This window comes from Rhinoderma darwinii, chromosome 1, assembly GCF_050947455.1.
Source record: "Rhinoderma darwinii isolate aRhiDar2 chromosome 1, aRhiDar2.hap1, whole genome shotgun sequence".
Lineage (NCBI taxonomy): Eukaryota > Metazoa > Chordata > Amphibia > Anura > Rhinodermatidae > Rhinoderma > Rhinoderma darwinii.
Genome location: NC_134687.1, coordinates 445,773,993 through 445,789,463, shown reverse-complemented (window position 1 = coordinate 445,789,463; position 15,471 = coordinate 445,773,993). Strand labels below are relative to the sequence as shown.

The 15,471-nt window shown below is 41.1% G+C and overlaps 1 protein-coding gene across 1 annotated transcript in view; it reads left to right on the top strand.

Moving 5' to 3' along the window:
* The window catches only part of PXN (paxillin), a 41,185-nt gene extending 29,383 nt beyond the window's left edge, over positions 1-11,802 (top strand). Inside the window, exons 7-11 of the mRNA XM_075853985.1 lie at positions 6,049-6,219; positions 6,299-6,472; positions 6,559-6,640; positions 8,189-8,337; positions 10,524-11,802. Of these exons, the coding sequence (XP_075710100.1) occupies positions 6,049-6,219; positions 6,299-6,472; positions 6,559-6,640; positions 8,189-8,337; positions 10,524-10,790 (843 nt within the window). The 3' untranslated portion in view covers positions 10,791-11,802. The remainder of the gene's footprint in view (positions 1-6,048; positions 6,220-6,298; positions 6,473-6,558; positions 6,641-8,188; positions 8,338-10,523) is intronic.
* The last annotated feature ends 3,669 nt before the right edge of the window (positions 11,803-15,471 follow it).

Sequence of the window (15,471 nt, the reverse complement as noted above, 5' to 3'; positions counted from 1 at the left end):
TTTTTTTTTCCCGCCTCAATGCCTGCCCTATTTACTTCTTGTTTAGCCTCAAATGTATATACCTGAATGATGGGGTAATATACAGGGATGATGGCAGGCTGGCATATGCAGGGATGATGCGGCTCCCTGTTTACAACCCCCATCATCCCTTTATATACCAGCCATCATCCCTTTTATATACCAGCCATCATCCCTTTTATATACCAGCCATCATCCCTTTTTATATACCAGCCATCATCCCTTTTTATATACCAGCCATCATCCCTTTTTATATACCAGCCATCATCCCTTTTTATATACCAGCCATCATCCCTTTTTATATACCAGCCATCATCCCTTTTTATATACCAGCCATCATCCCTTTTTATATACCAGCCATCATCCCTTTTTATATACCAGCCATCATCCCTTTTTATATACCAGCCATCATCCCTTTTTATATACCAGCCATCATCCCTTTTTATATACCAGCCATCATCCCTTTTTATATACCAGCCATCATCCCTTTTTATATACCAGCCATCATCCCTTTTTATATACCAGCCATCATCCCTTTTTATATACCAGCCATCATCCCTTTTTATATACCAGCCATCATCCCTTTTTATATACCAGCCATCATCCCTTTTTATATACCAGCCATCATCCCTTTTTATATACCAGCCATCATCCCTTTTTATATACCAGCCATCATCCCTTTTTATATACCAGCCATCATCCCTTTTTATATACCAGCCATCATCCCTTTTTATATACCAGCCATCATCCCTTTTTATATACCAGCCATCATCCCTTTTTATATACCAGCCATCATCCCTTTTTATATACCAGCCATCATCCCTTTTTATATACCAGCCATCATCCCTTTTTATATACCAGCCATCATCCCTTTTTATATACCAGCCATCATCCCTTTATATAACCCCCATCATCCCTGTATATACTATTGTGGTGCGTGGGCATTGAGGCTAAACAAGAAGTAAATGGGGTGGGCATTTTGGACCCCGAGGACCAATAGGATGCCGGTATATGACACAAGTTCAGTGGAACCTGAAAATATGCACTAAGACACAGACCGGAGGAGCAGAGGGATCGTTGGAACAGGGTTAGGCAAGTATGCATTTTATTATTTTTATTAGGCACTAAGAGTGCATTATACTGCTTGGGGGCAGCTATAGGGATATTATACTGTGTAGAGGCATTGTACTGCTTGGGGGACAGCCTTTGGGGCATTCTACTTTCTACTTTGTGAGGGGCAGTGTCGGGGGTAAAGCAGGCTCAGGGGATCTATATTAATTCAATGGTGTGGCAAGCAAAAAGGGTTGTGGCCTAAAATTGTTTATTAATTGTAATCGAGATTACATGTTTAATTGTGATTTTGACTTGGGTAATCGCCCAGCCCTGCTACAGCAGAATAGTACGCAGCTGCGTTCGCACAATTGCTGGTTACGATTGCGGTGAAGCACAAAGGAGCTGTTGACTGGTTCCATTTGTTTCTCCACATTGTCTGATTTATAAATTGTACACTCCCAATAATGCATATTGGTATAACAAGCAGGGAGCACTTGGATATTAGAACTTATGAGTATCCAGAAATGTAAAGGGTAGTCTGTCATCGCACTTGCTGCATTTCAGAACTAGAGCAAGATGAGTAACATAAGGTATTTTCAAAGTTGCTTAACTTTTTTAAAGGTGTTCTTTTACTTTAAAGGGGTTATTTCCATCTCAGACATTTATAGCAAACCATGGGATATGCCATAAATGTCCGATAAGTGTTGGTCCCTATCTCTAGAACAGGGCGCACTGCCTCCCGTCATGCCTTCTGTCGCTGGACTTTGGCCACTGCGTTACGAGGTGTCCAGGAGTATGGAAACAGCCGAGATTGCTGGGCTATTCTGTTTCCGTAACGCCCACAGAAGTGGATGGGAGCTACGGAAACCATTTAACACAGCAAACTACCCTTTTTCCGGACCTCGGAAGCTACAGAAATAGCGTAGCTCACTGTAGTGCTGTTTTCGCCAATCCCAATCACTTCTGTAAGAGTTTCGGAAACCACTTATCTCATCAAGCTTTGCTATTTCCGTACTCCTGGCCGCCTCGTAACTCAGAAGCCAGAGCCAAGTGACAGTGTGAGAAAGTAAGACTGGGTTCAGGGAGGCCCACTCCAGATATAGATGTGGAAACCTCATCTATTGGACACCTATGACATATGCTGTGATATGGCATAAATGTCAGAAGAAATACCTATAGGGGGTATTACCATCTCTAAGTGCATGTCATTTTTTGTTTCCTACTTGGTTAAAGAGTAACCAAACTTTCAAAAAACTTCTGACATGTCATAGTGACATGTTAGACGTTTTGATCAGTGGAGGTCTGAGCATGGAGACCCCCACCGATTGCTAAAATGAAACGGCAGAAGCCCTCGGGTGAGCGCTGGGCCGCTTAGTTTCTGATTGGCTTTTCTCTGAAAGCCTTGCAATTGGTGTATGGGCCCATAGACTTACTATTGAGATCATAGGTGAATTGTTAGTTTTTTCACGAAAAGCCCATCAAACCATGCGGCTCAGCGCTCACCCGAGCACTTCTGACTCTTTGCATTAGCGATCGGTGGGGGTCTCAGTGCTCAGACTCCCACTGATCAAAACTTCTGACATGTCACCTATGACATGTCAGATGTTTTTTTGATAGTTTAGATACCCTTTTAAACAGCAGTTATGTTCTATAGTTTGATACGTTTGCTCTGAATTGTATTGTGTTGTAATACAGGTTCACGTGTGGATGGCACGTGTTTTTGTTTTTCGTAACTTGTTTCTTGTTGTTTTTTTCCCTGCTTCTATTAGACATGTCATACTTGCTCTGACCCCTTTTCAGAACAGTGTAAGAGTAGCCCTGCATCCCACCCAAGCTCTCTATGCAGCACTCTATATGCAAGACCAGGGAGTGGTTTTGATGCGGTCGCCCCCAGTAGTCCTGCCTTTTTCCTACACATTGATGAGGATGAAAACCCTGCCTCATCATCCCTTCTAAGAAAAGGCGTTGTCCTCCCCAGTTGTGGTTTACAGATGGATTTGGCCCCAAAAGATCAGCCAGTGATCACCCCATTCAATGTTTATAGTCCAAGAACAGACCTTTACCTTCCAAGTTTTTACAAGAAGTCTCAGACAAAGCAAAAGGAACTTGATGTCCATCCTGTAGAATACGCCCCTTTGCCGAACCCAATCCAGTATAAAGATTTAAGAGGTGGTCAGTCAACACAAGAGAGAAACTGTTCTGCTTTGCGGAAGGTGTATGATAATATAGTGCTAAATGAAGAAAGTCTCTCATCTGAGAGCGTTGATCCTCAATGTTCAGCCAATGAAATCTCAGAAATCGCACTAAGGCCTACAGACGACAAACTTGTGATTGATAATGTGTTTACTGAGTTTCCAGTTGAACATGTTAGTAGCCGTGCTCAGAATGGATACTTGGAAGAAAATTCAACATTTGAACTTCATCCTGACCTAAATGATAGTTCTTGGACGGAAGATTCACATGAAATTATTTATCAAGAGGTTCCCGCACGTGAAAGGCTTTCTGCCTCACGCCAGGCAAGCATGTTCTGTGTGGATCTTGTCCTGTGCATGTCCTAAGTGTACTTCACTGGCGGTGCATGCAAATATATATGCATCCTTGTCCGGTTATCTGGAAGCTATAGTTCTTGGAGGAGGTTAAGTCTAATATGTTCTGCTGTGTTTTGTAATAACAAGTTTATGCCTGAAGCATCGAGTTGACGCCTGTCCCATGTGTGGTGGTATTGGAGTGTAAAACAGTGGCCTTATCGTGCAATTTGTTTGCTGGTGACAAGTAACATTGTGTTGTTTGTTCAGATGAAGTCTGTGATTAAAAGAACTAAAGAGACCCCTAATGTGCATCCAATGTCTCGGGACCTCTCTCCTCGACGCAAGTTTGGACCAGCTATATACAACAAGAGTCCATCACAAGACCGCCTCATTGAAGAGCTACATGGGCGATTTGGCATAGACAAACAGGAAACTACCAAGGCTCCAGAGGATAACTGGCTGACGGAGGGTGTGATCATTACATCCCAGCCCACTAAAAATGTGCGCTTGTCTGAACAGAGGATAGAGAAGGTAGAATGAGAAGGCGAGGGAAAGGGATAGTCTGCCTAAGGAGTTTTTTTTTTTTTTTTTTTTTTTAATTCCAACATTATTGGTGGCATTGTGAATTGTAGCTTGTCATTGAGTATTTTACGTACCTAATATTTAGGGATCTTTTTCTGGGTGTTTGTTTATTTTTGTGAGCTAATGTAATGCACAGATTTTATTTAATGAGTTCATATGGACAAGAACCGTAAACTGCGGGCATTGCTAGAATAGAGCATCATTTACATAAGTTTTTATCTCTTGTAGGCCCCAAAACGAATATAAATGTTCTTTACTACAGTGTGTACTCTAAGGCTCAAGGCACACAATAAGTACTACGTGCGGTTTTGCGTGTGGAAAATCTGCAGCATAATACAGTACCAGCATTTTTCGTGAAGTTGAAATGCGGTGCGTTTTTTTTAGAATCCGCAGTATGTCAAATTATCTTGCATTTCTGCTTGCAATTTGTAACTGCTTAGTGCTGTGGAAATCGCAACAAAAATCCCCAGCATGAAAACGCGCTGAAAAACTCATCAAAACGTGGTTTTTATCTGCGAATTTCCTGCGTATCGCTGCGGTTTTGGTGCGTATTTTCGCAGCAAAATACACAACTTGTGCATGTAGCCTAAAATAGTAAAAAAAATTCCCACATCTCAATGTTACTTTTATCATATGCAAACTCTTTTAATTTATCTCCGATACACTGATTGTATTTCTATCTTTTTCCTTTCTTGCATATCTTACTTTAGATAATTATCCCTCCAGATTCTCCTCACCTCATGAGAAAAACTTTTTCAATTACCACTTCTGGTACACTGCAGCCAACGAGACTTGTGTCTAAATCTACATCCCCAGCACTACCGCCACCACCTTCTATTTCTTCCTCTGCTGCTGTCTCTTCATTCCTGCCACCACCTGCCCCTCCATTGCCCCCAATCCACCCTCCGTTGCACAACATGCCCACGTCAACACCACTTCCTCCTCATCCACCTCCTTCTTGGAAACGATGCAGTGATGATTACCAGGATTTGTCTAGGGCTGCTTTTTCTCCAGAAGACTCTAGGAATCCTTGTCAGAATGCGACTACTATGCCATTGATGGTCACCTCCGCTCCATTGAGAATGCTCCCTACTCCAAAATCTTGTGTATCTGTGGGTTGTCAGACTGAAGATAATCCACTGTTTCCACCTATTCCGGCAGGGAACGAAAATGTGTCCATGGTTAGTTTGGTTCGAAGTCATGTTTGGTTGTGTAGTAGTCTGTTTTTGTATAGCAGAGAGTTTGGGTCTCTAAGTCTTTGTTTTGGATTTTTTGGGAGTCACATTAATTTTTAGAACTCGTGCTATATGAACAACTTTAATCTTCTTGCAGATGATCTCTCCTGCTGCTTACTCTAGTGGCAGAGCGCTTACTGCTCGTCCTCCTCTGAGCCGCTCCTTCTCTGACAAGGCAGGTTTCTTTAAGTATGGAAGATGTTTGGTTTCTGACCCTTTCCCGTAGGTTGGGTATTGTTTGAACACAATTTTGTCACCATTTGGGGCTTAATGGTGCATGAAAACCTGCAGCCTCTTATTGTCTATTTGCGTGCTGAATCTGCATGTTGTGCAGTGAGTTAGTTGTCAGGTTTTTTTTTTTAAGTTTCCGCTCTTTGTATTGGTCTCCAGTCACTGGTTCCTTCCCCTCCGGCCTCTTCTGCATGGCCAACACAAGAAGAAAAGTCTTGGGTGCCTGACTGTGATTACCGCAATGTGAATTCTAGGTTCCTGGGTTCAACAAAGGAAACTCCTTTGGTATATGGATTGATTTGACTTGCTTAACATTATAACCTATTCATTGGGATGTTGTATTGGAGTCAGAGAATTTGACATTTAATGTGTTTTGGCTCTTCCTATTTGTCTTTTGATAGTTCATGGCCCAAGGAAAGACTGTGAACAGCTCACCTCCTTCAAGTACTCCGAAGCCTGGTAGTCAGCTAGACAATATGCTGGGTAGTCTGCAATCTGACCTGAACAAGTTGGGTGTAGCAACGGTTGCTAAGGGTGTGTGTGGTGCTTGCAAGAAACCGATTGCTGGCCAGGTAACTCATATTTTGGTATTGGGGGGTAAAACATTTGGTTTCATTTCGGTTTGTACTGATTATCTTTGCTCTAATGCAGGTTGTTACAGCAATGGGAAAGACTTGGCACCCAGAACACTTTGTGTGCACTCATTGTCAGGAGGAAATTGGATCACGCAACTTCTTTGAACGAGATGGACAGCCATACTGTGAAAAGGATTATCATAATCTGTTCTCCCCTCGCTGTTTCTACTGTAATGGACCCATACTGGATGTGAGTGCTCTGGACTGTCCATAGCATATTATCTTATACTTTTCATATTTCAAAAATATTTTTTTTTTTCTTTTTTTTTTTTCTAGAAAGTTGTCACTGCTTTGGACAGAACATGGCATCCTGAGCATTTCTTCTGTGCGCAATGTGGGGCATTCTTTGGACCCGAAGGTAATTCTGTCAGTGTGCTCAGCAGTGAAAAATTAATTGTAATCCAATAATACTGTACGGTAAAATGTACACGTGTATGTAACTATCCAGGTATGCACTTATCTTTTGTCGTGTCAAACCTAAAAGGAATGTATGTTTTTTACTAATTAAAACTAGATAGTGAAACTCCTTCTTCTTTTTTTTTTTTTTTTTTTTTTTCTAAGGCTTCGTTCACATCTCCATTGGGACCCTGTGAATGGAGTCCAAACTGAAACGTTTCCGTTTGCATCACCATTAATTTCAATGGTGACGGATCCAGTACAAATGGTATCAGTTTGTCACCGGTGTTTAAGGGTACAGTCGTTTTGACGGAATGAATAGCGCAGTCGACTTTGGTATTGATTCCGTCAAAACGACGGAACCCTTAAACAACGGTGACAACTGGAAAACATTTGCATCGGATCCATCACCATTGAAATCATGGTTTCTGTTCGTTTAGATTCTGTTCATGGGTTCCCCTGACATGAACGAAGTCACAACGTGGACGTGAACAAAGTCGAATGTTTTTATTTTTTGATTGTATATTTTTTCCTGTACGTAATTATGGTATATAATGTTAACATTTAGAGAGATGCTTTACCTACGCCACATGGACCATAGGAGCCTGTGAACAGGAGGGGACCCACAGTCTTCTGTGGGAGAGTTTTCTGGGCATGCTCTGTGACCTGTGCAGAGGTCATTGTGCAGGAACGGATAGGAGGGGAGCTGTGTATCACCTGTTGTAAATGGTGAATCCTGGGTTATCGATATGTAAGAGGCCTGTGATGGTAATGAGATGAATGCTGAGAAGTGATCTCTACAGAACAGGAAGTGTCAGTCTATTATAAGGCTCAGTGAATCGAGTGACAACTGCAAGATTTTAGTTTTTTTTTAAGAAGGGTAGAAACGAAATAAAAAAAACAATTTTTTTGTTTTTTCATGTTCACCATAAAAACTGAAATGTAAACTATAGGTCGTTCTCTGACACATTCCCTTTAACCCCTTGAGGACGTAGCCGGTTTTGGCCTTAACGACCAGGCCAATTCCTTGAAATCTGACGTGTCACTTTATGTGGTAATCACTTTGGAATGCTTATATTTATTCAAGCGATTCTGAGATTGTTTTCTCGTGAAACATTGTACTTTATGTTTGTGGTAAAATTTGGTCTATACATTCAGTGTTTATTTGTGGAAAAACACCTACATTTAGGCCCCATGCACACGGCTGTAGTTTTGATCAAAGTACGGACCCATTCATTACTTTTGCCCACGGACCCCTTCCCATATACTTACGGGAAGGTGTCCGGGCCGTAAAAAAGGCTCCACAAGAAATAGTACGTCCAATTTAGATTTTACGGACAGTTCTCTGATACTTTTATAATGGGAGCACAGCCCGCGAATGCGGGTGACAATCTGTGGCCCGCAGTAGCAGTTATCACGGAAAGGCTCATGAGTCTTGTGTTTTTGTGTTTTTTTTATTTTTTTATTGCATCTGTGATATTCTGGTCTTATTTTTGGCTTGGTTTTACAGGTTTCCATGAAAGGGATGGGAAGGCTTATTGCCGTAAGGATTATTTTGACATGTTTGCTCCCAAGTGTGGTGGCTGCACCCATGCAATTCTGGAGAATTATATCTCTGCTCTGAACACACTGTGGCATCCGGAGTGCTTTGTCTGTAGGGTAAGTGTACACGCTTGATATAAAAAATTAAAGAACATATTTGTACTTTTTAACCAATGTGTGGTATACCTCAAAGATCTCATATTATGAGTTCATGGAACCTTTCCTAGACCTAGAAATGCTTCCTAAAAAAAAAATTTCGTTTTTATTTCTCTCTGACCTCAAAGGGGCTCCTAATCTAAATTCCCTATATCGAATACAAACCTACACACTGATTCATTTCAGTATGTATTTATGTAATTAGAGGGTGGGAGAAAACCGGTGTTCCCGGGGAGAACGTTGTGGGGGAAATTTTATTAAGACTGGCATCTTACGCCAGTTTTAATATACAGATCGCTAGGTCCGAAAATTGCATTTTAAGCCGACAGTTGGACCCGGAGTCCCTATCCTACAGTTTTAGTAAAACTGTTGTCTGTTTTGCTTAATTTTAACCCCTTAGTGACCAGCCTATTTTAGGCCCTAATGACAAAGCAATTTTTTTTTTTTTTCCGTTTTTCTATAGTCTCATTCAAAGAGCTTATAAAAAGTTTTTTACTTTTCCATCGACATAGCTGTATGAGGACTTGTTTTTTGCAGTATTAGTTGTACTTTCTAATGGCACCATTTTAGGGTGCATATAATTTTTTGATTACCTTTTATTAACTTTTTTTTGGGGGGGAATAGAAAAAAAAACCTGAAATTCCACCATTGTTCTATGCGGTTTCAATTGACGTTGTTTACTGTGCGGCGTAAATAACACGTTACCTTTATTCTATGGGTCGGTACGATTACGACGATACCACATATGTATAGGTTTTTTTTGTTTTACGACTTTTGCACAATAAACACTTTTGAACTAAAATTATTTGTGTTTGCATTGTCTCTTTCCAGTCGTATTTTTTTTTATTTTTCAGTCAATGTAGTAGTGATTTTTTTTTTAGCCTGTTTTTTGCAGGACGAGACTTGGTTTTGATTGGTACTGTTTTGGGATACATGGGACTTATTGATTAACTTTTATTATGACTTGTTGCGAGGGCAATATAAAAAAAATAGCAATTTCGTCATAATTTTTTGCGCTTTTTTATTTTTACGGTGTTCACCTTGCGGTTTAAATGACATGAACTTTATTGCTTGAGTCATTACAGTCGCGGCGATACCATATATGTGTACTTTTATTTTATTTTTTTACACTTTTACTAAATAAAATCACCATTTTTACTGTAAATTTTTATTTCACATTTATTACTTATTTTATTAGTCCCGCTAGGGGACTTAACTATGCGATCTCCAGATCGCTGCTATAATGCTTTGGCATACAGCAGAAAAAGGGGAGTTGGAACCAGCGCTGGGAGTGCAAATTCTGTTAAAAACGGGAATCTTCTTCCAAGTTTTAATATGTCTTAGTTAAAATCAAAGCAAAGGACTACGAACAAATATTAGTGACGGGCAGGTATAGTCCAAGGTACAGAGAGAAAAGAGGAGATAGGCGGTAGCCTACGTGTTTCAGACCCTCGCTGGGTCCTTAGTCATGCACTCCCAGCGCTGGTTCCAACTCCCCTTTTTCTGCTGTATCTCTTGCGTGTGCCGACACGAGGATCCGTGCGCTGACTTTCATACCCTTCTTGTGACAAGGTGAGCTGGAGGATTTTTTCCATATTTTTTCAATGCTTTGGAATACTTAGTATACCAGAGTGTTATTGCCTGTTAGTGTAAATCTGACAGGCAATCTATTAGTACGTGCCTCTGGCATGTCCTAGTAGTTGTATGCCCAGGGCAGATCTGGAGGCTTTTATCAGGCCCCCGGCTGTCTTGACACCCCGTCGGAGGCCCGTGATTGCATTTGCGGGCTGCCGATCGGTGACAGGGCGCTCACTCCCTCTGTAGACAAGTTCAATGCTGCGGTCGCTATTGAACATGACATTTAACGGGTTAAACGGCCGCGATCTAAGTAAACTGCGGTCATTGGAGCAGGAGTCCGGCTGTCAGACAGCCGAGCCCCTGCACCAGGCACCCATGCCCCAGCTCGAACCTGCACCAGACACCCGTGCAGGGCTTAGAATGGGCCACCATGAAAAGGCGGCGGCCTAGCCTAAGGCCCCTTAGTGACCGGCGTGAAAAGGTATATTGGTGGTCACGAAGTGGTTAAAGGAAAATGTATGTGTTTATTTGTAAGCCTTCCAAAATACTTTTTTTTTTTTTTTTTTTAGGAATGTTTTACTCCATTTGTGAATGGAAGCTTCTTTGAGCATGATGGGCAACCATACTGTGAGGTGCATTACCATGAGCGTCGTGGTTCACTCTGTTCCGGCTGCCAGAAGCCCATTACCGGCCGCTGTATCACCGCCATGGGGAAGAAATTCCATCCAGAGCATTTTGTTTGTGCCTTCTGCCTTAAGCAGCTCAACAAAGGAACCTTCAAGGAGCAGAATGACAGGCCATATTGCCAGAACTGCTTTGTCAAGCTCTTCTGTTAGAGCACTGCACTGTATCTACACATTTCAGTTATGAGGGTATGAGTGGCTCTTCTGCACAGCCAGAGGGTTTATAAATATATGAACTTTAAGAGGGAAAGGGGCATAAAAGGGAGGGTGAGGATCCTTTCTCATTTACCACAATTTTTTTCATTTCCTTATAGGGTGCTAATCTGACTTTTGACCACCTAAACTCTTTGCCCTTCAGAAAAGTGCTTTATCATTTCAGGGTGGGCAGCACAAAGCTGCCCATTAGTAGAACCTATGAATGCCATGTCTTCAAGGATTGAAAACCTTGTAGATTACATGGCATGTTCATTTTGTGCTGTGGACTATGCGGCACTTTAAAAGGAGAGACAATCTTCTATGCAGCGGTTGTGTGCATGTTTATTAGAATGGCTTGTAATGGTTTAGGAAGGAGACTAACGCAGGTTCCCTTGGTTAGGCCTGTTTCACACGGCTGTACTCTGTCCGTGAGATAGACCGTGTGCTGGCCATGTTTCCCTGACCGAACACCGTTCAGGGAGCTGGACTCCTAGCATCCTAATCATCCATGGTGCTATGAATCACTGTCTCCCCGCGGGAATACTGTCCCGTACTGAAAACGTAATCACAGTACAGGCCGGTTTTCCCGCGGGGATGCCGGTACTCCCGCAATCATAGATGACTGATGCTAGCAGTCCGGCTCCCTGAACTGTTTGGTCCAGGAATTACGGCTTGCATACAGTCTGTATCTCATGGACAGAACACGGCCGTGTGAAGCAGGTCTTAGAAAGTAAGGGGAATGGCTCTCACACCCTCACTAGATAAGATTGGCAGCTTTTCATTATATGGGTTAAGCTGTGTTTTTTTATAAAAGGCCTGATTTGGGAATAACAGCAATAACATTTTCTAATGACGGTTACTGGTAACTTGTCACCTGAATGCAGAGTAGTTTATCTTCAGGTTTTTTTTAATTCTAAATCCTCTTTCCTCATTTTAAAAGAGTGTGATTTCTAAGACTGGTTAAGTTTTAATAACAAAATAAATCCTTTTTTTTTTTTTTTTTTTTTTTTTTTTTTTAAAAAAAAAGAACTTCATAAAAAATATACACATATATAAATATATTTACTCTTTAAGTAAATCCAGTGGTACTGGTTTTTTTTGTGCTTTAATTAAACCTGGCGATTAACATTTCAGTATTTTTAGTGTGGAATTACTTTTATTAACAATTTTGGACATATGTTAATTGAAAAGCAGTATTTGAAATTAAGCTACTTCAATCAAATATTAATAGGAAATGCCAAATGATGATTTTTATGTGAATCATGTACTTATTCAGGAAATGAAACTTTATAAAGAGGCCTGCCACTATTTAGTAAAGACTCATTTTGATTTAGGGGGTATTGTGCTTTGTTGCAGATTTTTGTATTGTGACAAAAGGAGGATGGTCAGAATTAGAAAAACATTGCAGCTTTCTTCCAGCAGTAGCGCCACACCTGTCCATGGGTTGTGTGGTATTGCAGCTCTACTTTATTCAAGTGAATGTGACTGAGCTGCAATACCACCCACAGCCTGTGGACAGGTGGGGCGCTGTTTTTTAAAGAAAGTTGTGATGTTTTTCTAATCCCGTATAATGCTTCTATAGGTTTCCATAAATGAGGCTAATATGGGAGAGCCCTAAACACGCTTTAACTTTTTATTCTACTTTTGATTCCACCTCTATCGTACAGCCATGATTCACAAGATCAGCTTTTGGGTACTGATTCATAATGTGGAGTTTATTTCAGAGTTGGTGGTGTTAATGAAAATATAGAACTTTTTTAATCCAATCATCAGCATGCAGTTTTCATATTAGAACTATATGGTTGTGTGAAATGCCAAAGATAATACTGATCTGATTACTGTGGCCACAATGCCTTTACTTAATCCTAAAACCTCTTTTACATAACATCCTATTTTTTTTTATGTTAATCGTATACAAATATATTGACAGATTGTCTATGATGCATCTAATCCATGTCCTGTGTGTACACCTGTTGCTCATTGAAACTAAAGCATTTCACATCTGTATTTTTTTATTTTTATTGGTATAAATGCATTTTAAATGCAAAAAAAAAACAAAAACATTGGATTGACCATTTAATAATAGAGGATGGTGCAGGATATCCTCTGCTATTTAACAGTATAGCTTGGCACATACAGGCTGGCCTTTTTATCGAAGTGCAGATTTTTTGCTCTCCACTTCAATAGGGTGGAGCTGTAATACTAGATACAAAGTGGCGCTCTTTCTATGGGAATAAGCAGACCATTTTTTTTTTTTTCTCATTCTGTTCACATCTGCATTGTTTTTCTGTTGGTCTGCTCCAACATAGGGGCAGAGCAACGAAAATATTGGATACCAATTCTGTTGCCCCAGGGATACCACCGGCGACCAACGGGACCCATTGACTTAATGGATTTTGTTGAGTTTCCATCGGGGTGTCCTCTGCTTTACCAGGAACAAAAGCCCAGCATGCTCCGCTATTGTTTCTGGTAATTTTGGCCGGATCTGCGACAGACTTCTAATGGAGTCCCCAATGCAAATGTGAACGAGGCTGTATCCAAAACCACTTTGGTTATGTGAATATACGTTTGTGCACTGATCCGTATGGGAATGTTCACTCTTAAACCTTTAAAGAGGGTGTGTTCCATCTATAATAATGTATTGGAGCAAACTCTCCTTTGGGCCAGGCTTACTTCATCATGGTTTCATTCACAGTTCTAAAGTTTTCCTGTGGATAAATCCTTATTCTTCCCTCTGACGTTGTTTTGGGGTAAACTACATTTTAAACTAGATGTGTGAACCTGTTGATATTTTTTATTGTCTGGTATTCTGTTGCCTTTTGGTGTTGAAAACCTGCAGTGACACTTTGCCTTAATATGATCGGTCCAAAGGACTATTTTCTTTACACTGGGCTGCAATATATACAGAGGTACACACACTGTACTACCCATTACAATTACGGCTTATGTGCCCAGCCACACTTGAGGTAAACAATATTAAGTTCACAAGTACAACCACCCTTCTACAATGGTTTTTCATAACACCTCGGTTGTTCTGCTGTTTTCTTTTGTCCTGCATATTTCTTTATGTAACTTTTTTTTATTATTTTTTTGCTTCTGTGAGAAATGCCAATAAAAATTTCAATTATTTTGTTTGGTGGTTTCCTGTTTTTGATTTGACCTATATTTATTTGTATGTTTCAATGCATTTACATGCTGTCTCATGGCACCTCCACTGATTAGTTGTTTTGGAGGGGCCACGGCGCTCCTTCATTCCTTATCTGCCTGTAATGTGAATCGTCTACACACTTGTAGTGGCGGTTCTCAGTATTACAACCTCCCATTCAAGTGAATGGGAGAAGGCGCTAATACTGTGAACCGCTGCTGCAAGTGTGTTGGTGATTCACAGTACGAGCAGTGACCGTAATTAAGGGAAAGCGGCGCTCATATGAGTGCTGCGTTCCTTTCAAGATAGCTAATCGGCGGAAGTCAGACCCCCACCGATCAGATATTGATAGCCTATCTTGAGGATAGGCAATTTCTTATGATTGGACAACCTGTTTTAACCACTAGAATCACCAAGCTTTTTATTCATATTTTATTAAGGAAATTATATGACTAGCTGTTACTAAGGGCTTATTCAGACGAACGTATAATACGTCCCTGCAACGCGCATGATTTTCACGTGCCTCGCACGGACCTTTGTTAATCAATGGGGCCGTTCAGACAGTCTGTGATTTTCACGCAGCGTGTCTGCTGCGTAAAACTCACGACATGTCCTATATTTGTGCGGTTTTCGCGCATCACGCACCCATTGACGTCAATGGGTGCGTGACAATCACGCGCAGCACACGGAAGGACTTCCGTGTGATTAGTGCAACAGCAGTAAAAAGTATGTAAGTTTGTAAACAAAAGCACGTGGTGCTTTTGTTTTCATTCAAACAGTGTCATAATGATGGCGGCTGCGCGAAAATCACGCAGCCATGCATCATACGGAGCTGTTATGTATCTTTTGCGCGCGCAAAATGCACACGCTCGTGTGAATCCGGCCTAAGAATGAAGGGAGAAGGATTACTCATGACATTACATTGTCAGGGATCATTACTATGTATATTGTTTGAAAAATATTATCCTCACACATATGTATATACATTTCAGTTCTTTGTGTAATATACTGATATATAATAAGTTCTTTGTTCATGTCGGACACACCTATGGAAGACACCGCCCCCTGGAATGCAAGAAGAGTGAGTCTGAGAACTTACAGCTGAGAAACCGGTGGGGGCTTGGGCACTCCCACATCTCTAGGGAGGAGGCATGTGTCTCTTTCTTTGTTTCTTTGTTCTGAATAAAAGTTTCAGTTTTCCTCCTGGCTGACTGAGGGAAAGATGTCTACCGACATTTGTCTGTGTGGTGTACTTCTTTCCAGGCATGCCTTCAGCTTTCAATTTACAGAGGTGGTTATTCGGTGTGAAATACAGACTTGACATTTTTGGCACCCGACGGGGACCTCACTCGAGGAAATATCGAAATCCCGATAACCGACAATCACAGGGTGAAACAGAGGACCCGAGATTGCCCACTGATAAGGAATTTGATCAACTCCGCAAGCACGGTAAGTCAGTTGATTTTTATAAATCTTCGACTTATCTGTGTTAGT